This window comes from Neofelis nebulosa, chromosome 16 (genome assembly GCF_028018385.1).
Source record: "Neofelis nebulosa isolate mNeoNeb1 chromosome 16, mNeoNeb1.pri, whole genome shotgun sequence".
Taxonomy (NCBI): domain Eukaryota; kingdom Metazoa; phylum Chordata; class Mammalia; order Carnivora; family Felidae; genus Neofelis; species Neofelis nebulosa.
The window spans coordinates 33,560,097-33,585,301 of NC_080797.1; the positions used below are offsets into that span (position 1 = coordinate 33,560,097).

At 54.5% G+C, this 25,205-nt stretch overlaps 2 protein-coding genes and 1 non-coding gene across 6 annotated transcripts in view; 1 reads left to right on the forward strand and 2 right to left on the reverse strand.

Annotated features, from left to right (window-relative positions):
* Window positions 1-1,262: 1,262 nt before the first annotated feature.
* TMEM101 (transmembrane protein 101) overlaps window positions 1,263-25,205 on the forward strand; it is a 41,980-nt gene continuing 18,037 nt past the window's right edge. The window contains exons 1-4 of one of the 2 annotated variants that reach the window (XM_058703163.1): window positions 1,277-1,465; window positions 1,766-1,946; window positions 2,825-2,971; window positions 3,748-4,774. In XM_058703163.1, coding sequence (XP_058559146.1) covers window positions 1,329-1,465; window positions 1,766-1,946; window positions 2,825-2,971; window positions 3,748-4,056 — 774 coding nt within the window. In that variant the 5' untranslated portion in view covers window positions 1,277-1,328 and the 3' untranslated portion in view covers window positions 4,057-4,774. Of the gene's footprint in view, window positions 1,466-1,765; window positions 1,947-2,824; window positions 2,972-3,747; window positions 4,775-25,205 lie in introns of those variants that run through there. The other variant, XM_058703164.1, reaches the window with a different exon arrangement.
* Window positions 5,748-10,151, reverse strand: NAGS (N-acetylglutamate synthase). 3 transcript variants are annotated; one of them, XM_058703161.1, is made up of 7 exons: window positions 9,625-10,090; window positions 8,784-9,058; window positions 8,455-8,668; window positions 8,005-8,185; window positions 7,286-7,457; window positions 7,012-7,194; window positions 5,748-6,386 (listed from the first exon to the last, which is right to left on the reverse strand). In XM_058703161.1, exons 1-7 carry the CDS (start codon window positions 10,039-10,041, stop codon window positions 6,233-6,235), a joined length of 1,596 nt encoding a protein of 531 aa, XP_058559144.1. In that variant the 5' UTR covers window positions 10,042-10,090; the 3' UTR covers window positions 5,748-6,232. The 3 variants fall into 3 exon arrangements, with proteins under 3 accessions (XP_058559144.1, XP_058559145.1, XP_058559143.1); XM_058703160.1 differs by lacking the exon at window positions 5,748-6,386 and adding an exon at window positions 6,399-6,742 and having other exon boundaries at window positions 9,625-10,151; XM_058703162.1 differs by lacking the exon at window positions 7,012-7,194 and having other exon boundaries at window positions 9,625-10,092.
* Window positions 10,807-10,939, reverse strand: LOC131498638 (small nucleolar RNA SNORA61). The gene has a single exon (XR_009255519.1). It is a non-coding gene; the product is annotated as a small nucleolar RNA SNORA61 (small nucleolar RNA).

Consider the following 25,205-nt stretch of genomic DNA (forward strand, 5'->3'; position numbering starts at 1 on the left):
CTCCATCACATTTCTGTTATACCCACTGTTTATCCCAGTGACTTTGTAAAAAATGTGAGAGATGTTTTGTCAGCTTTCACTGGCTGATTGGGAATTTTTAATTCACATTGTCAGAAATACTGTTTGGACACGAGGCCCCTCTCCCGACCCCAGGGAACTGGAAACAATCAGACCTGAATTAAACAGTCTAGTGGGAGTGCTTGTAGAGTCTTAACTTCAATATGGGAAGAAGAATTTGTGTTGCAGGGTGGTAGGAGGGTGCAGAGAGATGAGTGGGGTGGCTTTGTGGTGGCAATCCTGGAGGGCCGGGAACTTTTGCCCACTTATTCAACAAATAATCACTGAGTACTATGAATGAGACATAGTGGCGACATCCTTTGTTCTTGTATCTATTTAGCACATGTTTCCTGAATGCATCTTACACTAGGCTGTGAGCAGAAACCTTGCCCTAATGAAACTCACAATCTATTGTTAATCTGGTCATTAGCAAAGAATCCCAAATATATAATTAACAATGTGCTCAGGGATTCAAAAGAAGGGTACCCGATAGTTGTGAAAACATAGAGGAGCTGAGAATAAACAAGGAGGCCAAAGGAGAAGCCAGGAGGCCAGTTGGAAGCCTGCTGCAGTCAAACCAACAAAAGATGGTAGTTTGGGCTAGAGCAGGAGCATTGGAGCTAGAGAGAATACACTGATTTAAGATGTCCCATATATCCACATCAGATTTTATTCCTCTCAGGGGACAGAGGGAAAGCCAGACTTGTCTACAAGTGACCTAGCCAAGGGAACACCTTACTCTGAAATTAAACAAAAGTAGAGAGATTTTGTGTGTGTGTGTGTGTGTGTGTGTTGCACCCTACTATGAGCTAGTACCCACACTGCCACATGTACACATCAGAACAACCCTGAGGTAGGTGTCCTCTCCATTTTAGAGATGGGTCTTGGAAAGTGTAGGTGATATACTCAAAGTCACAGAGTTGGGAGTTAGCATTGAGCCCAGGTCTAGCATCAGTCAAAGACTAGTTCGCTTCATTACATCAAGTTATTGCCCATGGTTCTGATAAGGAACCTTCCTCTAGTCTAGTTTTCAATTTTGCAGCCACACAAGGGATCCTTTAGTCTCCATGAGCGGCGATTAAGGCCGAACTCCCAGTTGGAACACCTCCTTCGGTCCGGAACTAGAAAGCGAGAGCGTTGTTTCCCGTCGGAAGGGAAAGATGCTACCCCCTCACCCTCCTCCGCTCCTCGGGACCCGGAAGCTGCGTGTCGCATCCCGGCGCCGGCCTCCCCGTCGGGAGTGACGCCGCAGCGGACTGCCCTTCTCCAAGATGGCGTCGAAGATGGGTTCGCGACGGTGGATAATGCAGCTGATCATGCAGCTGGGTTCGGTGTTGCTCACACGCTGCCCCTTCTGGGGCTGCTTCAGCCAGCTCATGCTGTACGCTGAAAGGGCCGAGGCGCGCCGGTGAGCGGGCCCACGCGGCCGCCGAACGCGGTGGGGGGCGGTACGGCCCGCCCCAGGAACGGGGGTGCGGTGAGGTGGGGAAGAAGTTGGGACCCTTGGGCTGGGGAGGGATTGGGACCTTAGACTTGTTAAGGGCTCTGGTCTGGGGCAAGGTGGGCATCGGGCGTAGTGCCGGGGTCCTGGCCGTGAGAAGGGTCTCCGGTTTGGGGGAGCTTGGAGCTTGTGGGAACTCAAGGGGTCGCAAGGCTCTTCTCCCGCTTCATCCTGTCCCCGTTGCTTCTTTTCCTCTCCGGCTCGCAGGAAGCCCGACATCCCAGTGCCCTACTTGTACTTCGACTTGGGGGCGGCCGTACTGTGCGCCAGCTTCATGTCCTTTGGAGTGAAGCGGCGTTGGTTCGCCCTGGGGGCCGCACTCCAGCTGGCCATTAGCACCTACGCCGCCTACATCGGGGGCTACGTCCACTACGGGGACTGGCTGAAGGTGAGCACCTCGGCCTAAGGGGAGATGGGGATAGGGAGCCAGAGGCCGGTGCCCCCGGGGCAGTTGGGTAATGCATGGTGCCAGCTAGGTGCACAGTGTGAAGCCTGGGAAGGCAGAACCCCCGGGCTTGTGGACATTATTACAGACTGGAAGAATGAAAGGAACTTAGGGACCACGCAGGACTGCCTTTCAGAGTGTGAAAACCGAGGTGGGAAGATGAGAAACAGATTTTCCCAGGGTCACATCACAGATAGCATTGCAGGTGAGACCAGAACCCAGGTCACCTAGTTCCCAGAACCCTTTAAAGCCTTAGTTTAGTAATTTCAGACTATAGGGCAAAAGGGACCTTGGAGAGTAACCGGTTGCAACCATCTGATTTTTATGAAATTTAATTAATCTTCGTGCAGCATTTTAAACCTTAAAACGCCAGAATGCAGCCTTGGAGATAAGCCTGGACAAAGGCACTACCCACCCTCAAGGAATGCACTGTCAATCCAGTAGAGGAGGCAGAAGTGTGAACAGGATAGTGAGACCAATGGTTTTCTTAATGGCACAGACTCTGCACTATATAGGAGAAGGAACATTGGGATTCGAGTCTGCACACCTGCGAGTAGAGATGGATGGGGCAACCCTTGGCATCTGGATTCTGCCACCTTCTGTAGGACCTTGGCCAATTTTACGAACCCTGCCAGGCCTCAGTTTCCACTCTGATTAAAAGAGTTATCCTTGTCTGCTGCACCTGCCCACCACACTTGGAATTGGTGAAAGGGTTTATCAGATGGAATGGGGTGTATAGAGATGGGAAGTTCAGTGCTCTGGACAGCCGGGAGAAATGTGGTGGCTGCAGTTTCTGACTGGGTCCCCTCACCTCGGCCTAGGTCCGTATGTACTCGCGGACGGTTGCTATCATCGGCGGCTTTCTCGTGCTGGCCAGCGGCGCTGGGGAGCTGTACCGCCGGAAGCCCCGCAGCCGCTCCCTCCAGTCCACCGGCCAGGTGTTCCTGGGCATCTACCTCATCTGCGTGGTAGGTCGGGGGACTGCTGGCTGGAAGCGCTTGCCTGGGCGTGAGGTTTGAGCCCATGCCTGGCAGAGCCCAGGGACGTGGGCATGTAGTTCCCGATGGTCTGCCTCCTGGGAATTACCCCGGTCAGCTTCTGGGCCTCGGCTTCCAGGGCCTGAGACCTGGCTGAGAGTCCCTTCTTCCAACATCGTTGCACTGGGGAGAGAAGACATTGGCTTGACCTGTCAGTCCCAAGCCCGAGAGTCAGGAGAATGAGATGGACCGGTCCTCTCGTGGATTCAGCCCCCAGAGGGCTGAGAGAGGGGGCCAAGGAGAGGTTTGGTGGGGTCCAGGCCCCAGACGGGGCTCTGCCACTCAGAGTTGATGGAGGTTGACTAGGGTGGCCAGTTATGGTACGAGTGGAGGACCTAGGGGCGGGCCAGTGTGGATGGGGACCTGGACAGGCTCCGGGTCACTTGGCCCCATCTCAGTTACTGGGCACCATATTCCACACGCAGCGCTGTGTATTCAGAGGTGAGAGCCCCAGTCTGGCTGTGGAGACACACTTCCGTCCTCCTGAGCGGCCCCCCCTCCAGGGTGAGGAGAGACAGGCCCTAACCTCGTGAGCTCCCGCGTCTGTGAGGGAGACGCAGGTCCTACTTTTCAGAGAGCCCCAAGTCCGAGATGGGAGCCAGAAGCCCAGCTTGCAGAGGCTGACTTTCAGGTGCCATCTCAGGGCCAGCGCTCCCCAGACAGTCTCCCCCGCCCGTTGGAGAGACTTAGCAGATGTGTGTCCCTAGGCCTACTCACTGCAGCACAGCAAGGAGGACCGGCTGGCGTATCTGAACCATCTCCCGGGAGGGGAGCTGATGATCCAGCTGTTCTTTGTGCTCTACGGCGTCCTGGCGCTGGCCTTCCTGTCGGGCTACTACGTGACGCTGGCCGCCCAGATCCTGGCTGTCCTGCTACCCCCAGTCATGCTGCTCATTGACGGCAACGTTGCCTACTGGCACAACACACGGCGCGTTGAGTTCTGGAACCAGATGAAGCTCCTTGGAGAGAGCGTGGGCATCTTCGGGGCCGCTGTCATCCTGGCCACCGATGGCTGAGTTGCACGATAAGAGGCTGAGACGGGTGCAGGGAGCCACTGAGGGCCACCCTGCCTTCCTCCTTGCTGGCCCAGTTGTTTCTTTATGCTTTCTGCTCTGTTGGTTTGGTTCTTTGCTATGTGTGTATGTGTCGGTAAGACGCAGGCCTCTTCCCCAGTGCCTGGGCTCAGCCCTTGGGCGTGGGAGCCCTGAGGATGATGCCTTACAGGGTTGTTTTTTCCTGTTCGTTAGGAGGAGAGCTGAGGCCGACTGCTCCCTGGGTCTGCTGTCCCAGAGAAGGGAGTAAGGCAGGGCTCGGGTGGGGGTACTGAGAGTGGGAGACAGAGGAAGGAAGACTGCTCACGAACCGGAAGTGAACAAATGTGAAAAATTCCTTTTCGAACCTGGCAAGAGCAGCTGGGCTCTACAGTGCTTTTTTGGAGACTGAGAGTGCATATATGTGTGTTGATGTGTTGATCGGGCCGGGAGATGCTGAGAGGCGGGGCACCACAGGAGTCACGTGAGTTCTCAGGGTATGCCAGGGGCAGAAACCGCACTAGCTGTCCCCACCTTGAAAGCAGAGCAGGCCCCAGTCTGGGGTGTGCAGGGGTAGGGCGGGCATCGGCCAACTTCCCGCCTCCTGCCTTCTGTTTCCAGCCGTATGGTTGGCCTGGTTGGGGTGAGTGCCCTCCCAAACACCAGACCACACAGTCCTCCAAAAATAAACATTTTATATAGATGTTTGGCTTTGCTTCTCCGCTCTCCCCACAGGGCACTTTGCCATTGGCTGGGATTGATCTTGGGTTTCTTGAAAGACCACATCTGGTTAAGCCCCACTTTAGTCCTCCTGTGATCTCTGCCCTGTTCTGAGAGTTCCCACAATCCTTGGCTGTCTGGTCAAGACCCTCCCTGTGGTCTGCTTTTGACCCATACCCTCGGTCCCTGTGTTGTAGGTTGTCTTGTCCTCCCCTTTTCAGTCCTCCTGCTTTCTTTTGAAGAATTCTTGGAGGGCAACGAGAGGGGGAGAGCTAATGTTAAGGTTCCCCTACGAGGGTTTGACATCTTACAGATGAGGAAATGGAAGCTCCAAGAAGGTAAGCAGCTTGCCTCCAATCGCAGAGCTGGATTCTAGGTCAGGCCTGTCTGATGCCCGTGCACAGCCGTGCCCCCCACGCCACCCCTCTCCCGAGGGAAGTCAGAGGCTGCTCTGGGGGTTTGGTTCTGTCGTGGCCCCTGCTGTGCCGTGGTGGTCTTTCCCCTACTTGTCCATGCACTTCCTGATTGAAAGTAGCCTGGCAGCCAGCCTGGGGCCTGGTGCATCGTGGGGGCCAAAAATGCGGAATGAAACCTCTGACTTTGGGCTCCGGGAGGCTGAGGTGTTCCCCTCCCACAGATGCAGACAGCCTCCAGTGGGGCCTAGGGGAAAACATGCAAGTCTGCGCTTGGCTCAGAGCCTGGCTTGGAGAGACAGCTGCGGCTGCTGTCGGTCTGGTCTGTGGGGTGGAGGATGCTTCCTAACTCCAGAGTAAGGGAGCCCCTCGGGGGGCTGCTGACACCCAGCTGAGGTAGATGGTGGCAGCATTGATCTTGGGGGCACTCCATCTCATTGAGCTCTCCTCTTCCCCCTGGGAGTCCCCTGGTTCCCCGGCCCTCGGGATCTTGCTCTCAGAGGGTCACTGCTCATTTCTTTTCAAGTGTGTTTTACTTCACTCTCAAGACAAGTGTTTGTGTTTTAATCGAGGCCTCCTGGAAAGTTGTAAGACCCAAAAGAATTAAAATAAGTGGTGGAATATCAAGCAAATGAGGGTAATATTGTGGGCAAGGGAGCCTCAAAACAGCACAGAGGCCAGAAGACTGGCCCACCTATAAGATTAGCCCTGAGTGGAGCCCTGGAAGGCAAGCCCCCCACTCCCCCCCCCACCCCCCACCCCCAAGATCTCTAGACTGAAAATTGAAGGCTGTCTGGTTCTAGCTTTGGAGCCAGTGGGGGGGGGGGTCTTGGGCACACCCTTCTTCCTGTGCTTGTCCCCACTTGGGTGCCCCCCTCTGGGCAGAGTAGAGTAGGGGCTGCTTCCTCCTCTGCAGATCCTTAGCCAACAAGCCTGGTCCAGCCTGCGGCTGCCTGGGGTCACCTCCAGCAGGCATGGCTTTTGGTTCACCCTGGTTATCCCAGGGCCTGCGGGGCTGGTGGTGAGGGTCAGCTGCCTGGGTCAGAAGCCGGCTTGCAGAAGGAGTCGGGCAGCCCCTTGGCATGGTTGACCAGCTCATAAGAGTCCCGGATGTCAGCCAGGCCAAACCAGAAGAAGATCCACTGCTTGTTGGAGAAGCTGCCATCACTGTGTTTGAAGTACCTGATTGGGGGGGGGGGGGGGGGGGAAGGGGGGGGAGGAAGGATCTTTTAGGGCAAGGCCAGAGCTCACTACTCACTGGTTATTTTGAGGACCTACTACATGCTAGACACCCTGCTATTATCTGAGCCTGAGGGCGGGGCTCTATCCCATGATCATGACCCGAGCCAAAACCAAGAGTCAGACGCTCAACCCTCAACTGACTGAGCCCCCCAGGCGCCCCCCAGGGGTGGGGTTCTTGTTCACCTCTTGGTGCCCACAGACCCCGGTGAAGGGATAGTTGCAGAAGGAAAAAGAGAGAGGAGAAAATGCTCCGCTGGAGATGCAGTGGGCCTGGGGTCAGAGCTTGGCAAATGGACCTAGAATGAAGCCTGGAGGGTCAGGATTTCTCAAGACTCCGGGAGAGTCGGGGAGTGTCTTCAAGGAATCCACTGCAGCGGGGCAGAGCGGGGTTAAGTGTGCTCTGCTCGAGGGGGAAATCTCAGGCTCCGTGTGTGGTCTGCTCCCTTGGGGAATGTCGGGCCTCACAGAATGGGGCCTTTTCCTTGGGGGAAGCCCGGCCTTCTGGGGCGTGGCTGTGGAGGGCGGGGGGGTGGGGCGGCCCGGAGGCGGGAGGGGCGGGACCTACCAGGGATTGATGGGGTTGGTGACCCGGGAGCGCCAGAAAAGCGTCTGCAGGTCCCGCCGCAGGCACTCCCACAACATCTGCCCGGAGCCTTGGCCCTGGCGGCTGGAGCTCACCACAAACTTGTCTAGATAGGGGGTGCCCCCCAGTACGGGCTCCGAGGTCAGAATGGCGGCCGCGTTGTACCTGGCGCAGCAGGGGAGAGGCAGGCTGGGACCTCCCTTCGGCCCCAAGCTGCCCAGCTCTGTCCCTCGCCCTCTGGGGCTCGCAGGCTCACCCCTCAGAGAGGTAGACAGAGTGCAGCCGCGGGCGCAACGAGGCCAAGTAGTCGTCCCGGAGCTTCTTGCCGAAGCTGGCGTTGACCAGGTTCACTAGGCGGCCCTGGTCCAGGCTGTCCAGGCTGCGCACTCGCAGCATCCGCTCGGCGTTCTTGAACAGGGTCCCGGACCCTGGGGGTGGGATGGAGGAGGAGGTGTTAGTTTCGCCCAAGAGCCAGGTCCCATCCGCTCTTGCATTTGCGCGTCCTGGCGGGGGTTCCAGGTAGGACAGGGGCTCGTGGGACAGTGACCCTCTTTGGAAGACCTCCACAATGAAATGCGTTCTGCGGACTGCATAGATACGTCGGTGATTTTCACACTGGGAGATGCTTTTCCCTGGCAGTTTGTCCCTCAACGTCTGTCCATCGCCTGTGGTCCCACTTACTTCCCCTAGGCCCGCCTACCTCGCCGAAACCCGGTCTCCATCTCCTGGTCTCCCCACCCCTCCTCCAGTTCCCGCCCCAGGTTCCTAGCCTGGTCCGTCCCACTTGGCGCGGGTGTCTATCCAGTCCCGCCCACCTGCTCCGCGCTCACCTCCCCCAGGTGCAGCCAGAGCTGAGAGCTTGTGGGGTGGCGGCCCCCTGCGGCTTCCTGACTGGCAGAAAGCCACCTCCCCTGCTCACTCCTGGGACCCAGCCCCCCTTCCCCCCCCCCCCCCCCCCCGAGGCGAGGCCCTCACCCTTGTTGCTGAAGAGTTCGGTGAGTAGTGTGCTGGCGGCGGTGATGACGGCAGAGGAGTGGTGCGGCAGGCGGCTGAGCACGTCCACGATGAGCCGCATCTGCTGCCGTTCTTTGGTGCTCACCCACTCAGCGTTGGTCACCAGGTCCAGATCGGCGGGCAGGTTCACGTTACTCAGGACCTGCGTCCGGGGCCAGGGGGTGAGCCTCTGGCCCGTAGCCGGCCACGACTGTGCTCCTGCCCCACAGACCCTTCCTCACTGACCCCTTTACCCTCCCTTCCTCTCGGAGTCCTAGGCTGGGGAGGGCTCAGATTTGAGCAGCACTCCACTCCCGACCCACCCGGCTGGAGAATGACTCTGGGGCCCGTCTGGGAGGCGAGCAGGGAGCACAAGAGGGGTTTGGCCAGGCCCAGAATCGCGAGAATGGGGCCGGTAAAGAGGGGACACACCTTTTGACTGCTGTCGCGCAGGCCGCCTGTGGTATTGAGGAAGATGATTTTGGTGGGCTGGAGCGCCTTGGCTAGAGCCGCGGTCACCTCCAGCGAGTCGAGGAGCACAGAGCGCCGTGCGGTCGTCTCCCCGATGGGGCACAGGATGGGGATGCTGCCCGATTCCAGACACCACTGTAGCAGGTCGGTCTCCACCGAGACGATGCCGCCATAGCTGTGGGCCAGACGTGGTGCTCAAGAAGGCTCCCACCAGGCCTGCCGGGCTGGCAGGGGCGGGCGGGCGGGGTAGCGAGGTCTAAAGACGCCGGGCAGGGAAGACCCGCACTAACCTGGCATGTGGGGCTGGCTCAGCCGCGCTCAGCACCGACCCGCCACCAAAAAAAGGCACGGCAGTGGCAGCGTTGTGCCGCAGCTCATCCACCAGCACCTTGCAGTTCTGGGCAAGCTGTGCCTTGGCCTCCCAGAAGGAGAGGCAGCCAGAGGGCGCCGTGGGAGCCGGCAGCCCGAGGACGACTAGCGGCTTCATGTCCATGCGCTGCAGGAATGCCAGGGCGAAGGCCAGACTGGTTACCGCCCGCCGGCACTTGAGGACCTCCTCGTCCACCTGCAGAGGAGTGAGCGTTCAGGAGCGGCGACATTGGCCCCGACTCCTGCCGAACCTGCTCACTCCAGCAGCAGGGGCCCCGTGGTGCCCCTTCCCTGCCCAGGAGCAGTCAGGTCCCATTTCTGGCCAACGGCGAGCACCTGCTCCGCCCTTTGCCCTGTTGGGTCTTGCCATCCTCTTATCTCACACTGGTGTTCCTCCCTCTGTGCCTCCCTGCGACCTTGGACTCTAGGACTCCTTGGGGGGAGGGGTAACCCAGGCGGCTCCCGTCCAGGTTCCCCACTTGCCATCTGAACCCCTAACTGCGCCCGCGGCGAAGGGGAGTTCTCCAGGGCATCACACTTGGCGGATCAGGGGCCTCAGGCTCCTCACCCGGGGCCGGGCGTGAGACTGCTGGAGGAGCGCGCAGCCTCACCCAGTCCGCGGGGCACTTGTCCGGGCTCCGTCTCGCCCCTTCCCGCTTCCGCTGCGCAGAGTCTGCGGTCGGTCCCGCCCTGCCTGGTGACACGTTGCCGCACAACCCCGATCCCCTCGCTGTGACACGGCCGGCGCCGGGCTCCGCTCACCTCGATGACCGCGAAGGGCCTGTCCGCGGAGTGGTAGCAGGTCTGGAACTGCGTGAGCCAGTGGCGCGCCTCCCCGGGGCTGGCCCCGCACTGGTTCAGGAAGGCCTGGATGTCCCGCTGCACCAGCGAGCGGCCGGCCGCGCGCCCGGGGGGCTCGGGGGGCAGCAGGGGCGCGGGGGGCGGTGTCCACTCAGGCTCCTCCGCGGCAGGCGAGTGGGTGTCGTCCCCGGCCGCTTCTCGCGCGGGCTGGGCGGGCGCCCAGGCGGTGCTGAGCCGGCGCCCCGGGCTGGTGCCCCTGGCCGCCCGCCGTCGCGCGCTGCCACTCAGCCTCCGGGAGCCCCCGGTGCCTCGGGGACCGCGCAGCCTTCCGCCCATAGAGGTGGCTCGCAGGGCCCAGGCCACCCTCGCCGTCGCCATGACAACGAGAACGACTGGCCCCCCCCCCACCCCCACCCCCAACGAGTGCGCTTCTGTCCGCAGCTCCCGGCTCTGGGGGGCTCTTAACCTGCTACAAGGAGGGGCTGGACCAGCCGGGGCGGGGCGCAGACTGGGGGCGCAGAGTAGTCTCTGGGTGCGTTTGAAGAGGGTCAGGCCATGGGTCAGGGGGCGGGGCCAACAGAAACCCCCGCCCCCGCGGGGGACGGAACCCACTAGTGCGGGTCACGAGGCAGAGATAAACCGTAGTGGGGCGTCTTTAATCTGTTGCCAAGGCCGGTTCCAGGAAGGGCTCGGGGGACCCTGACTGGCTTTGGCAGTCTGCGGGGTTCTGGATGATTAAAGGGGAGTCCGATGAGGGCAGGAGGGGAGAGCAAAGTGGCAGTTACCGTGGGACTGAGGAAGGAGACCTGAAGGAGAGGTGGGGAAGAGTGGAAGGAGAGTGGGGGGAGTGCCAGCTCTCTGCTGGAGGTCGGGTGTGCCTCTGTCCTGTCCTCTGAGTTCAAAGAAGATCAGGAATTATGGGATTACCAGGGTATGCCAAGCTCCAGACGTTGGGTACCACTTTGAAGAATTTTGTCATATCCTCAGATCACCCCTTATTTTTTTAAATTTTTAAAAAATCGTTTATTTTTGAGAGAGAGCAGGGAAGGGGCAGAGAGAGGGGGACAGAGGACCCGAAGTGCCCCCTCCCACCCAACGTCCCAGGCTCAACGGACTCAGCCAGCCCTATTTTTTTTTTTTTTACCTTGTTTGAAACTAGCCCATGGGTTATATACCAGACCATAAGCACTGTGAGACCAGCTTCAGTGTTTCTCTTCCTCCTCTTATGATCACCAAAACCAGTGTTCAGATTTGATGGGAAAGGGAACCAGCGGGTAAATCATCCTTATTAGTAATACAGTTTTTATCTATCTATCTATCTATCCACCTATCTAAAAGTTTATTTATTTATTTATTTTGAAAGGGGGTGTCGGAGAGAGAGAGAATCCTAAGCAGGCTCCACATTGCCAGCGTGGAGCTCTACTTTGGGGCTGGAACCCCTGAACCCACCTGAGCCAAAACCAAGAGTCCAATGCTTAACTGAGCCACCCAGGCACCCCTAGTATTAAAGTTTTCAAGTTTAAAATTTATCCCTATCGAAATTGTAACTAGAAGGCCAGTATCACTTGCTCTAAACAGAAGAAAGCCTTAAGAATAAAGCCAGAATAAAATATTAAATTCTAGCTGGATAGTGTTTCCTGCTCTGCTGGTAACACAGAAGGCTGGCAGGTGCCCAATGTCAGAGGTCCCCTGGGCCCCCGAGAGACTTTCTCCTGGGTCAAAAAACAGCCAACACATGTAGAATGGCAGGCACTGGGCAAAGCACTTCATATGTAGTCCTCACAATGACTCCGGGATGGGTATCATTATAATGCCCATTTTATAGCTGAGGAAATCAAGGCACAGAAATATGTGAGGGTCAAGGTCATTCAGCTCATTAGCAGGGGAGCTGCTCTTTCAAACAAAGCAGGTCTGCTCCAGATCCATGCTCTTAAGAGTTGAAAAGGACAGCGACAACTTTCACAAAATATGATTCATTGTTACTTGATATTGTATCCACCCGCTGCCCGAGAAAGCTCGGGGTACACTATCAGTTGGACACATCCTGCATTCAGGTACACTGGGAGTCCCACTCTCTGCTGTTGTAGAGTAGGACACCAACTGTAGAGGAGCAGTGACTTGACCAAGGTCACCCAGCTGTTAGTGTCATGGCCAGAGGCTAGTCATCCTGAGTTCTCACCACTGCTCTTCCCTTCCTTCTACCCAGCTCTACACTCCCGGTGCTGGGAGTCAGGACTCTCGGGGCGCTGCCTGAATGGCGAGTCGTGGCCCGAGCTGCTTCTCTCCTGAGTCTCCCGGAGGATGCTGGGTGAGCACACCCTTCCCGGGATCTCCTGCCAACACCCTCATGCACGCACCAACACATGTGCACAGCCAGCACATGCATGCACTGTCCCAGGCAAGAGCCTCCTGGCAGAGGGGTCGGAGTTGAACTTGTAACCTCTTCCACTGACTTTTCCATTTTTCTACTTGGAAATTCCGGGTTTCATTAGACAGTGAAGCATGGAGAGTCTGTACCCCCTACTGTGGGGTCACCTCTAGGGCCTTCTTTCTCTTCCCACTTACTGCTGCCCACTCCCTACTTTCCTACACTTCCCAGAATCCATCAGAAGAGGTGGTCCTAGCTCCAGGGGGCCTAATCATTTTCCAAGCCCCTCATCTGAGCTCCCACCCTCCCTGGCCCCTCCCCGCACAGGATTCCTCCTTCTCTGTTTCTCCCACCTCTGCTACGCTGGCTGGGTCTCTCCGCCTCAGCCCTGGCCTCTCTTCATTCCTCCCCTCCCAAATGTACGCCCCTTCCAGGCCCCCCCCCCCCCCCCCCCCCCCCCCCCCCCGCTCCCCGCCGCGCTGCAGCTGAGGCCTGCCTCCTGCCAACTCAGGGCCTATGTGAGGGCAAGGATGGGTTTCTCCCTTCAGACTGGGGCTCCCCTGAGGGCAGGGATGATTGTCTCCCTCCTCAGACTGGGGATCACTCATGTCAGTAGCCAACAGCATCAACCCCATTGCCCCTGGGCCAGTGGGGCAGACCCTGGCTGGGGAGCTGCTTCCCACTGCTTTGGGTGTTAGCCCAGAGGGCCGTGTCCCCAGGCAGCCAATGGGCCCAGGGATACCCTGGGTAGATGATTAACTCCAGGCCCAATGACCCTGGGGCCACTGTGTCCCCACTGCCTCTCCCTGGGGTAAGGCCAGCCTCTGGTTGGAAAACTGACCCTGCTTTGTGGGGGGGATGGATGTGGGTGTATGAAGTCAACACCCCTACCTGACCCTACCGCTCTGAATAGAAGGTCTGCAGGATCACTGTCAGTCTGGGGTTCCAGCTCGAATTTTCTTTATGTTTTTTTTTTTAATGTTTATTTATTTTTGACAGAGAGAGAGAGAGAGAGAGAGAGAGAGAGACAGAGAGACAGAGCATGAGCAGGGGAGGGGCAGAGAGAGAGGGAGCCACAGAATCCGAAGCAGGCTCCAAGCTCCGAGCCATCAGCACAGAGCCGGACGCGGGGCTCGAACTCAGAGACCGTGAGATCATGACCCGAGCAGAAGTCAGACTCTCAACCGACTGAGCCACCCAGGCGCTCCCCGCAGCTCGAATTTTCTTTGTTCCCCTCTGAAGCGGGCCCTTTTTTCGTTTTTCAAGGCAAAAAATGTCACCGTGCCCGGAATCGGGCTCCGGTCTTCCCTCACCAGGCCCTGGGTCCTGGAGATGCTGGGGAACAGACACAACCTTCCGAACCCTCCGGATACTTCCCCTCAGCGGGGGGCCCTCAGCCTTGAGCACAACACCCAGCTGTCGTCATGGACAGCTACAGGGACACTCAGATCTGGGACATGAATGTACAGACTTTTGTACACACACACACACACACACACACACACACACACACACCATACAGAGGTAGAAACAGACACCCTTCCTGAGAGCACATCCATCCACCCACGTGCAGAGGCACAGAGCTGTACTCGTTCACGTGCCTCAATGGTGCCTGGCGCGGGAGAAGTGTCCAGTAGATGTTTATGGAACGAACGAACGAATGGATGAACGAGCAGAAGGCAGAAAAAAAGAGGTAGGGGCCTGTGGAAAGGGAGACCTGGCTCTGTGGGGTCTGTGTCATGGGACTGGCCCCAGGACTGCGCAGGTGGCCCCAAGGTGGCTCTCCATCTGTGAGGGGGCCGAGCCCAGTGGGAATGTACGAAGGCCTTCTGCACCAGCCACAGTCTTGTGAGCACACGCTATGCGTCAGGTAGTGAGCGGGGCGCTCTGAAGATGTAGTCCCACTTGCCCTGGCTCAGGAGGCTGGAATCTGCCACTTTCTTGGCTGCAAAGGTTTGGGCAAGGCATTGGACTTCTCGGAGCCTCCCTTTTGTCACCTGTAAGAGGGGGGAAGAGAACAAAGCTTAAGTCTCTTTACGTAGTAGTGAAGGTGAAAAGTTCTCTATGGGCATACAGTCAGCAAAATCCCCCCTGTGGGACACAAACGCCCTGGTTTCTTCAACCAGTAAATTATAAGAGTAGGAAAGGTGGAATTGGATGAAAAGATGTGTTTTTTTTCAATGAAGTAATTTCTAAACCCAGTGTGGGGCTTGAACTCACGACTCTGAGATGGAGGGTTGTATGCTCTACAGACTGAGCCAGCTGGGTGCCCCAAAAAGATGTTTTTGAAAGTCTCCGGGCACCCGGGTTGCTCAGTTGGATAAGCATCTGACTCTTGATTTGGGCTCGGGTCACGATCTCATGGTGTGTGGGTTTGAGCCCCGCATTGGGCTCTGCATTGACAGTGCAGGGCCTGCTTGGGATTCTCTCTTTCTCCCTCTCTCTCTGCCCCTCCCCTGCTCATGCACACCGGCTCTCTCTCTCTCTCTCTCTCTCTCTCAAAATAAATAACTTAAAAAAAAAGTCTCTTTTAATCCATGTTTGGATTCTGACTGAAACAAGCCGTAAAAAATTCAACAATTGGAAAAATTTTTTGCACATGGGATATTTGAGCTATTAATTTTTAGGTGTGCTATGATTGTGTGTTATGTTTTTTATTTTTATTTTTATTTTTTTTTTTAAATTTTTTTTATTTTTTTTATTTTTGGGACAGAGAGAGACAGAGCATGAACGGGGGAGGGGCAGAGAGAGAGGGAGACACAGAATCGGAAACAGGCTCCAGGCTCCGAGCCGTCAGCCCAGAGCCTGACGCGGGGCTCGAACTCACGGACCGCGAGATCGTGACCTGGCTGAAGTCGGACGCTTAACCGGCTGCGCCACCCAGGCGCCCCTGTGTTATGTTTTTTAAAAACTACTCCAAGGATTTTAGCGTGCATACTGAATATTTATAGATGAAATGGTAACATGTGTCGCATTTGCTTGAAAATACCCCTGGAGGGGAGAAGGCAGGGTGGGGGAACAGGTGCAACGGGACTGACTATGAGTCAGAACTTGATATCTGTTGAAACTGGACAGCGGGCACAGGGGATTCATTATACTATCTCCTGACTCCTATGTATGATAAGACGGATGAAAAAAAAAGTTCGGTGAATTCCCATATGTGCAAGTTACCAGCCTGACATGTAAACACTCAGTAAAAGCTAGTTTGCTTCTTCCATGAGTAGTTTGCCTTCAAGGCACAAATGTGTGAAATGGTAAATACTCCACAAATACATAATTTATGAGTGTTTCAATTCCAAGTGTGCCATGAGCCTCTTGTCCAGCAGGGGACTCCCTATTCTCTGCCTCTCTTTCTGGCTGCTGCTCTGGGGGGTTGCTAAAAGGAGGAAACCATCAGCAGTGTGAGGGAGTTATTGCAGACCTGCAGACCCGTTAGCGTCTGATCGAGACCTCTGAGGTGACAGAACACACACACACACACACACACACACAGAAAGCGGGGGCGGGGGCGGGGGGAGAATTTGTCCATACCTTATGATAACCCTATGATAGGAAGTCTTCCTACAGTTTAGCATCTCTGGGGGTTGGGGGTATTTAGAAAAGGCTGCTGTCTTGAAGGTAATAATGGCAAACCCTTCCTCAGGTGCTATTCTAAGCCCATGATACATATTCACGTAATTTAATTCCCACACTAACACCATGAAGTAGGTGTTACCATTAGTACAGAGATCCTAGGAGTGGATTTTAGACAAGTGGAGGTCAAGTGCTTTCAGGGCACAAGTGGAGCTTCCTAGCAGACGCGTGGAAAAGGATCCTGGAGCTCAGGAGAGAGGTCAGGGCTGGCGAGGCCCTGGAGCAGGTGATGGATGAAGCCCTGAGTGTGGCCAGGAGCTGCCAGAGAGGGGCTGTAGAAAGGGAAGAACACATGGAGAGGTAGAAGGGGGCCCGCCAGAAATCACCCAGAATCCATAGGGGGAGATGTTTCAAGAAGGAAGGGGCACAGATGCTTCAAATCCTGAGAAAAGGCTATTGGCTTCACTCACGCGTGACTTTTCCATTTCAGTGGGATGGGAAGGGGACATAGGGTGGGAAAGCCAGGAAGCAAGTGGTTGGAGAGGGGCCTAGGCTGAGCCCATAGGAAATCCTGGGGGAATTGTGGCTGGAGAAAGAAACAGAACCTCATCGTTCAAAGTATGGTTCACGGCATCACCTGGGAGCTGGTTGGAAATGAGGAATCTGGGGCCCTCTCTAGGCTTACTGAATTAGCATCTGCATTTTAATGAGGTCCCCAGGGGATTCTGTGGGCATTAAAATCTGAAAAGTATTGGAGCAGAGATGTGGGCTGGCCCCTAGAGGTCAAGAGAGGTGGCATTCAATATGGGGATGTCCCTGGTGAGTTTGAGGCCAAGGAAGAGGTGAAGACGCTGGGGAGGAGCTGGACTCGGGGTGACATGGTTACGGCTTTGTGGGGGTTGGGTGTTGTGTGGGGCTCGTGGGTGAGGCAGTAGTCCTGGGTGGTACTTTCTGGCCCGTGGATGAGAGCCCTGGAGGGATACCCATGTGTGTGTCCCCCAGAGGAAAGAGGAATGTGTAGAGGCACTCGTGTGTGTGTGTGTGTGTGTGTGTGTGTGTGTGTGTGTGTTTGAGGGTTTAGCATGTGTGAAGGGTGAGGTGTGGGGCAGAGTTCATGTGTGACTTTTGTATATTTTTGTGTTTTTATATGCCAGAAGTCAGCAAATGGACGTTTCATATGGCTCATCTTAATATACGCATGTCCCAAGGTGAAGTTAACGTGTAGGCAGCGATTGTGGGGTATCAGGGCTTAGGAAACTCTCCTGGAGTTGAACAGCCAGCCTCCTGGACTCAGGGGACTCTGGGCGGTACCCCACCTGTCCTCAGTGGATAAGGACGCGGGTTCCGTCGTGCGCCCGCAGATTGTAATTACACACTCTTGCCACGAGAGGGCAGTCTCGGCCCGGCCTGGAGGCACGAGGTGCGCTACTTCTGAAGTTACAGCGATCCGCTCTGCTCAAGGGGGCGATTGAAAACCCACCCTGGGCAGCGGGTTGGGCGGGGGGGGGGGGGGGTGTTGACATTTGGTCCCCTGGTGCCTAGGCTTGCCGCCCCTCCCTCCGGGTTCTGGCTGCCCCCATCCCAGCCAACACCCTTCCAGAGCCACCCCATCTTCACGCGTCGCTGTCGCATCGCATCTCGAAACCCCAACCCTCCTGCTTGAAGACCACCAGCCCAGGGTGGGGGGATGGGAGGGCAAGGGAGGTGGGGAGGGGAGGGGAGGGGAGGGAAGGTGGGGGGGGAGGGGAGGGTGGGCGATTGAGGGTGCAGCCAAAGGGAGAGTCAGGGGCAAAGGCATTGAGAGGAGTGGGAGGTTTTACTGGGAGCAAAGGTGGGAAGAAGGGGCTCAGCCGTCCTCAGTCGGGACACATGAAGGGCTCTCCCAGTATGGACCGGGGAGGGTGCTGGGCGAGTGAATCCCGGGGCAGGGCTTGGGCCCCCTTGCCTTCATCTGGGGTCAGACCCCATGCGTTGGAGTCCCAGCCTCACAGAGTGGCCTCGGGCTTGCTTAGAGCAAGACGGTCCCTCCCACTGCAGGGGTCTTTTGTTTCCTGTTCTCTGTGGGGAGAAAGCTGGCTTCCCTTCCGATTCACCGGTGACTCGCTGGTCTTTGCCTGTCGGACTGAGAAACCCCAGGGAAAGTACCAGCGTTCCCGAGCCCGCCAGGCCAGGGCACGGAAGGGAAAAGCCCAGGGAAGGGAGGCCAGTGGTGTGGGTGCGGCTTGAGGAGACCAGGGCTTGGAGGAGCAGAGTGGCCCGACCTCAGTTGGGCTCCTGCAAGTTCAGGGGTGGGGCGGAGGTGGGGGACCCCAGGCAGAGACCGGAGGCCTGAGGGTGGGGCTGGAAGAGGAGCTGGTGGTTACGTGTTTAGGGTATACTTAAGAGCAAACAAACAAACCAAACACTTCTTTTTTTTCATCATAAAAGTAATTTAGGGGGCGCCTGGGTAGCTCAGTCGGTTAAGCAGCCTACTTTGGCTCAGGTCATGATCTCCCCCCTCTCCCCGTCGGTGAGTTCCAGCCCCACACGGGGTTCTCTGCTGTCCACACGTGGCAACTTCCGCCTTGGAACCTCTGTCTCCCTCTCTCTGCCCCTCCCCTGCGCGCGCCCTCTCTCTCAAAAATAAACATTAAAAGCATTTTTTTGTAAGTAATCTAGGAAAATTACTGAAAACTGGATAAATAAAACCTCCCTAGTCTACTAATATAGCTGCTGTTTGCCTTTGGTCTATTTCTTTCCAAGCTCTTCTTCTACATTAAACAAACAAACAAATACGGTTGTGTTATTGTGCACCTATAATTATTTTCCTCATCTTCACTTAGGATGGCAGAAACAAGGGCACCTGGGTGGGCTCAGTCGGTTAAGCGTGGGTCTTCCGCTCAGGTCGTGATCTCATGATTCATAAGTTCGAGCCCCGCATCGGGCCCTGTGCTGACAGCTCAGAGCCTGGAGCCTGCTTGGGATTCTGTGCCTCCCTCTCTCTCTGCCCCTCCCCCGCTTGTGCTCTGTCTCTCTCAAAAATAAATAAAACATTAAAAAAAAAAAAAAAGGATATCAGACACATTTTCTTTTTTTTTTTTTAATTTTTTTTCAACATTTTTTATTTATTTTTGGGACAGAGAGAGACAGAGCATGAACGGGGGAGGGGCAGAGAGAGAGGGAGACACGGGAGGGGCAGAGAGAGAGGGAGACACAGAATCGGAAGCAGGCTCCAGGCTCCGAGCCATCGGCCCAGAGCCTGACGCGTGGCTTGAACTCACGGACCGCGAGATCGTGACCTGGCTGAAGTCGGACGCTTAACCGACTGTGCCACCCAGGCGCCCCCAGACACATTTTCCATAGTAGGTCCTGTATTAGTTTCTGAGGCTTGCCCTCACAAAGAACCACAGCCCGGGTGACTTGAAATAGCAGAAATGTATGGTCTCACAGGTGGGGAGACTGGAAGTCCTAGAGGGAGGCGTCCACAGGGCCACCTCACAACCCCAAGATCAAGAGTTGCATGCTCTGCTGTATATTTGTACACACGCTTACTACCCTTATTTATTTATTTATTTATTTATTTTTTTCCGGGCTGAGAGCTTATTTTGCAGGTAACATTTTGTATCCTGCTTTTCCCACTTAGAATCCAAGACAGCTTCTCATCTCATATAATTCATAATCACCTTTTGGGCGACTGCGTGATGTTAACACTATAGGAATCTATTAAAATTTAATATTGAACGTGCTGTTGTTAGATATTTACGATGCTTCCAAGTTTTCCCTGTGATAAATAAACCGAGGTACACATTTTTGTGCTTCTATTGCTGAAAGAAGTCTATTTCAGTAAGTGTCCAGAAACTGAATTCCTAGGTTAAAGTGTGTAAATACTTTTTCTTTTTTTAAATGTGTCTTCATTTTTTAGAGAGAGTGAGCCGAGGAGGGGCCGAAAGAGAGGGGGACAGAGGATCCAAAGCGGGCTCTGGGCTGATAGCAGCGAGCCCCGTGTGGGGCTCAAACTCACGAACTTTGAGAACGTGACCTGAGCTGAAGTCGGAAGCTCAACCGACTGAACCACCCAGGCGCCCCAATTTTATTTATTTTTAAATCTTGAAATCTTACCAGGTAAAGCACGGTATTCTGTTTTGTCTTTTTGGGTTACCAGGGATGCCATTTGTTCAGTGTTACCTTTCCTCTTTCGGAGTTGTCTGTTCATATCCATTTATCTTTTGGGGACCCTAATGTTTTACTTCGAGATCTGTATAGTCACTTCACATATAAAGCATTAGCCTTTTCTGGGGCGCCTGGGTGGCTCAGTTGGTTAAATGTCTGAGTCCTGATTCTGCCTCAGGTCATGATCTCACGGTCGTGGGATCGAGCCCTGAGTCGGGCTCCGCACAGAGCGTGGAGCCTGCTTGGGATTCTCTCTCTCTCCCTCTCTCTCTCTCTGCCCCTCCCTTGCTCATGCTCTCTCTCAAAAATAAATAAACTTAAAAAAAGATAAAAACCCCTTCTCATATCTGCCATATGGATTTTTTTTTTTTTTTTTTTTTTTAGTCTGTTGGCTCTTTCATTTAAAAACGACTGGTTGGGCAACGTGGATGGAACTGGAGAGCATTATGCTAGGTGAAATAAGTCATACAGAGAAAGACGGATACCATATGTTTTCATTCTTATGTAGATCCTGAGAAACTTACCAGAAGACCATGGGGGGGGGGGCGGGGGAAGAGGTTAGAGAGGGAGGGAGCCAAAACATAAGAGACTCTTAAAAACTGAGAACAAACTGAGGGTTGATGGGGGGTGGGAGGGAGGGGAGGGTGGGTGATGGGTATTGAGGAGGGCACCTGTTGGGAAGAGCACTGGGTGTTGTATGGAAACCAATTTGACAATAAGTTTCATATTTAAAAATCAATAGAAATAAAAACGGCTGGTTGGGAAATGCACATCGAAACGACAGCAAGGCCACCTCACACACGTTAGGATGGCTACTGACAAAAACACCAGAAAATAACAAGTGTCGGTGAGGATGCGGAGAAATTGGAATCCCTGTGCGCTGTTGGCGGGAATGTGAAGCGGTGTAACTGCTATGGAAACAGGCTGGCGTTTCCTCCAAAAATTAAGGTGGTAAATTTTGCATTATGTGTATTTTTCTGGTGTCTGTTATGTGTCTTTTGCTACATAAAAAAAAAACAAAAACAAAAACAAAAACCTAGGGCAGGAGAAAATATAACAGATATTCAGCAAAACACTTAATTCTACTCTGGAAAGTCTGTGTGCTGGGCATGGAGATTATAAAATCAATAAGATGTCCAAGTGCCCACGGACCACGAGGATCGAAATAGAAACCAACACTCACAACACAGTGTCATCTGTGCTTTGATAGAACATGGAGCGGCCGGGAGGGGGGGGGGGGCGGGGAACATTCAGGGGCAACAGCCAATCCACACTGGGTAAGGTGAAGGGTGGGGGCGAGGTGAGGGAAAGTTCCCGGCCGGCTGGATCTAGGACGGGTGAGAAGTGAGCTTGGCAAAGAGAAGCGGTTCGTGTGTAATTTCAGTTACGTGTTTATGACGCACACATGCGTTTAACGCTTCTGTGGGCAAGGTTGGTGACCTTCCTCTATGATTTCGTCCCGTGCTTTCTTTACACTCACGAAGATCTCTTCCCTCGAGAGGTCTGGTTGTTCTTTCTTCCCGATTTTCTATGGTTCAGTTTACTTTTACGTGTAACTCTTGAGCCTGCCTGGAAATTACTTCAGTAATGGGCTGGGGCGGGGGGGGATGGAGGACCCCAGTGGGAGGGTAGAGAGACAGAAAGGGGATGTTGAGTGGCTGCAGGGAATACTGTCTTCATTCTGCTGTCCTCTTTCCTGACATGGTGGCTCAGGCTCCCACAGTGAGAACCGTCTCTCTTCCCTCTGGTTGTTTGAGGTGATAGGTAGGGTGGGTATGTAGCCGAAGCCCTGGGTGATTGGAGGCGATAATCCACAGGTTGGCCTTGAAGTACAAAGGATGTAGGGAAGACAGCTGGAGGACTTCTGATGTAGGGATTGAACAGGATGGGCTGGAAGTGAATGTGGCATCTCTCTCTCTGCCCATCCCTGCTACTCAAGCTATCACTCCATCTCAGCTCCCACTTTTCCCCCCTCCCTATAAATACAGTTGACCCCTGGGACATGTGGGTGGCTCAGTTGCTTCCGGGTCTGACTCTTGGTTTCAGCTCAGGTCAGGATCTCATGGTTTGTGAGTTGGAGCCCCGAGTCGGGATCTGCGCTGACAACGTGAAGCCTGCTGGGGATTCTCTCCCTCCCCCTCTCTCTCTGCTCATCCCCCACTTGCACTCTCTGTCTCTCTCAAAATAAACTTAAAAAAATGTTTTAAAAAGTCACTTAAAAAAAATACAGTTGACTGTGGAACGACGCGGGTGTTAGGGATGTCAACCCCCTGCACAGTCAAAAATCTATGTATGATTTTTGACTCCCCCAAAACTTTACTAATAGCCCACTGTTGACCGGAAGCCTTATGGATAACATAAACAGTCGATTACACATATTTTGTGTGTTATAATTACACTATATTGTGTTCTTACAATAAAGTAAGCTGGAGAAAAGAAAATGTTATTGGGACGCCAGAGTGGCTCAGTTGGTTAAACGTCTGAGACCTGATTCTGCCTCAAGTTATGATCTCACTGTTCATGGGATCGAGCCCCTCAAGAGGCTCTGCACGGACAGCGCAGAGCCTGCTTGGGATTCTCTCTCTCCTCTCTCTGCCCTTCCCTCACTCATTCTCTTTCTCCCTCTCTCTCTCTCTTTCAAAATAAAGCAACTTTAAAAAATGAAAAAAAATTATTAAAAAAAGAAAACCATAAAGATGTAAATACATAAAGAAGAAAAATTATTAAAAAAAGAAAATCATAAAGAAGAAATGTAAAATACATTTACGATGCTGTACTGTATTTATTGAAAAGGCCTGCAAGTAAGTGGATCGTATAGTTCAAACCCATGTCGTTCAAGAGTCAAGAGTAGTTTTATTTATCTGCTTGTTCCCTTGTTTTGGGCTTTGTTCTGGCTGGACCATAAGTTCCTAGAAGGCACGCATCTTGTCTGCCTTGCTCCCTGTCGTGTTCCCGGTGCCTGGGGCAGGGACTGGCACAGAATAGGTGCTCCTGGAATGTGGGGTGAATGAATAAGAGGAAAGAATGATCTCTCTGTGCTGCCCCCTGCGGGTGTGGGTGTGCAGAAAACCAGGAGGAGCTGCCATTCTGAGCTGTCTGCTCCAATGCCTCTGGGCAGATTGCTGGATGAGGGACTGAGGATCTGGACCCCCCCCCCCCCCCGCCCCCAGTCTGGGGCAGACCCCTTGTGGTCTGGTTTTAGGGCCTGCATTCCATGGGGGGGGGGGCAGGGAGGCTGAAGGCCGGAAGGAGCCTCCCACCCCCAGATGCCCTCTGTAGCTGAAGCTGGGACTAGGTCGGAGATGGGGCAGAGGCTGAGCCGCCGTCTGGGTTCAAAGGGACAGGGCTGGGGGAGGCAGGGCTGAATCACGGAGGCGGCTGTTCCTGATGAAGTTTCCTGTCTCAGGGGCTCAGAGACATTCATTACAGCCAGGAGGAGAAGTAATTAAGCCACAGAGCAGCAGGGGTTGCAGGGAGGGAGGCCTGATTTCCTGGGGTGGCTCCTGGTGTAATTAATAAGGGTGGAGGCGGGGAGAGCTCTGCGCGGTCTGGGCATATTGGTAATAGAGACATGGCTTCAGAACCACAGTCACCTACATCTGTGCTGACCCCCACAGGCGTGGACACAGAGACCCGAGGAATGGGCGGGCGTCTGGCTCCATGAGGACGGCCTGAGACAGAGGAAAGAGCTTGGGCCTGGGGCCACACTGGCCTGAGCTTCCGCCCTGGTATCCGTTTACCTGCTGTGGGACCTGGGGCAAGTTGCTTAACCTCTCTGAGCTTCAGTTGCCTTATCAGTAACACGGAGCTGACAACGCAGACCTTATGGGATGGCCATGGGGAGTAAATGTAAAATGCTTAGCAGTGTGCCTAGCTTGCAGCAGACACGCGGAGCTGGGATTCGAAAGCCAGTTTGTGGTGGCTGGGCACAACAGTGCATCCACCTGCGAGCGGGGCACCGGATGGAGGGGCAGGGGTGCGCAGACTCCCTTGACAGTGGCACACAGTTCCGAGTGCTGGGGCAGGTGTAACAGCCGTGGGTCGGGTTCATGGCCACCTCCTCTGTGTTTCTGCTCCATTTTCTGTGCTCCTTACAATGACCTTGCAAGGATATTATTCTTATTCCCATTTACAGGTGAGAAAACTGAGGCTCAGAGAGACAAAATCAGTGGGCTATAGAATTGAGATTCCACTTTAGGTCCGTCTGGGGCCACAGTCCTCAAATGACTCTTCCCTTTGGACTGCAAGAAACCCGGGGAGAACCACGGGAGCAATGGGGGCACCTAGCCTCCTCCTCAGACACCCCAAATGCCATCCCTCTGGGACAGACACTTGGGCATATGTCATCAGGAGAAAAAGACCTGGGCGCTCACCTCCCTTTATGGGCCAAGGGCCCACCGTGTTGCCCAATCCTGGTCAATCTTGAGTCTCTGCTCCTCCCAGGCACTGAGCCTGGCGCAGGCGCTTTCCTTGCTGAGACCACAGCCCTTCTGGGCTCTGGTCCTTCCTCAGGTCTCATTCCTGGCTAGAGGCTGCAGGGGGGAGGGGGGGGGGCCGGGCTTTGGGACTAGGGTAGGAAGGTGTCAGTGGAAGACATTAAGTTATAGTCCTGGGGCTGACAAGATGGAGGGAGAGGGGACAGGGAGCTGGGGGATAGGACGAATTCCCGCCATGCAGAAGGCAGGCAGGAAAGAAGGGGATGGCAGCAGGTGGGGTTTGGGTGAGACACCTGTGGGCCAGGGTAGAAGTCCCTGCGGGGGGGGGGGGGGGGGGAGGTGACCAGCCTGGGGCAGCTTTCAGGAAGTCTGGGGCCCTGGGAGGAGGAAGTGGGGTCTCCTCCCCCAGAGCAAACTTCAAAAGTACGGTTCCCTCGCCCGGGCTAGGGTGCCGAGAAAACAAAGAGAACAATGTTTGATGGATTATACATTTTTTCTGTTCTTATTTCTTTTGTTTTTAATTTTCTCAGTTACAACTTTTCTGATTATAAAAGTAATATCCATTGCAAACTATAAAAATTCCATAAAAATATAAAGAAAAAATCACCTGTAGTTCCATCCCAAGAGACAACTATCCTTGACATTTTTTTTTCAACGTTTTTTTTATTTTTTATTTTTTTTAATTTTTTTTATTTTTGGGACAGAGAGAGACAGAGCATGAACGGGGGAGGGGCAGAGAGAGAGGGAGACACAGAATCGGAAACAGGCTCCAGGCTCCGAACCATCAGCCCAGAGCCCGACGCGGGGCTCGAACTCACGGACCGGACCGCGAGATCGTGACCTGGCTGAAGTCGGACGCTTAACCGACTGCTCCACCCAGGCGCCCCTCCTTGACATTTTTATGTATAGAATATCTCTGAGGGATTTCCTTCCATATATATATATATATATATACCCACATATATGTATATATACATATATGTATATATACACGTATATGTGTTTGTGTATATATG

What these genes read in the sequence shown, in the direction of transcription:
- NAGS (XM_058703160.1), bottom strand. Translation starts at nt 10,041, where the DNA reads ATGGCGACGGCGAGGGTGGCCTGGGCCCTGCGAGCCACCTCTATGGGC. An exon ending in GGCCCTTCGCGGTCATCGAG is followed by an intron (nt 9,059 to 9,624) that starts GTGAGCGGAGCC and finishes ACTCCTCTGCAG; the next exon opens with GTGGACGAGGAGGTCCTCAA. An exon ending in ACCAACCCCATCAATCCCTG is followed by an intron (nt 6,743 to 7,011) that starts GTAGGTCCCGCC and finishes GCTTCATTCTAG; the next exon opens with GTCCATTTGCCAAGCTCTGA.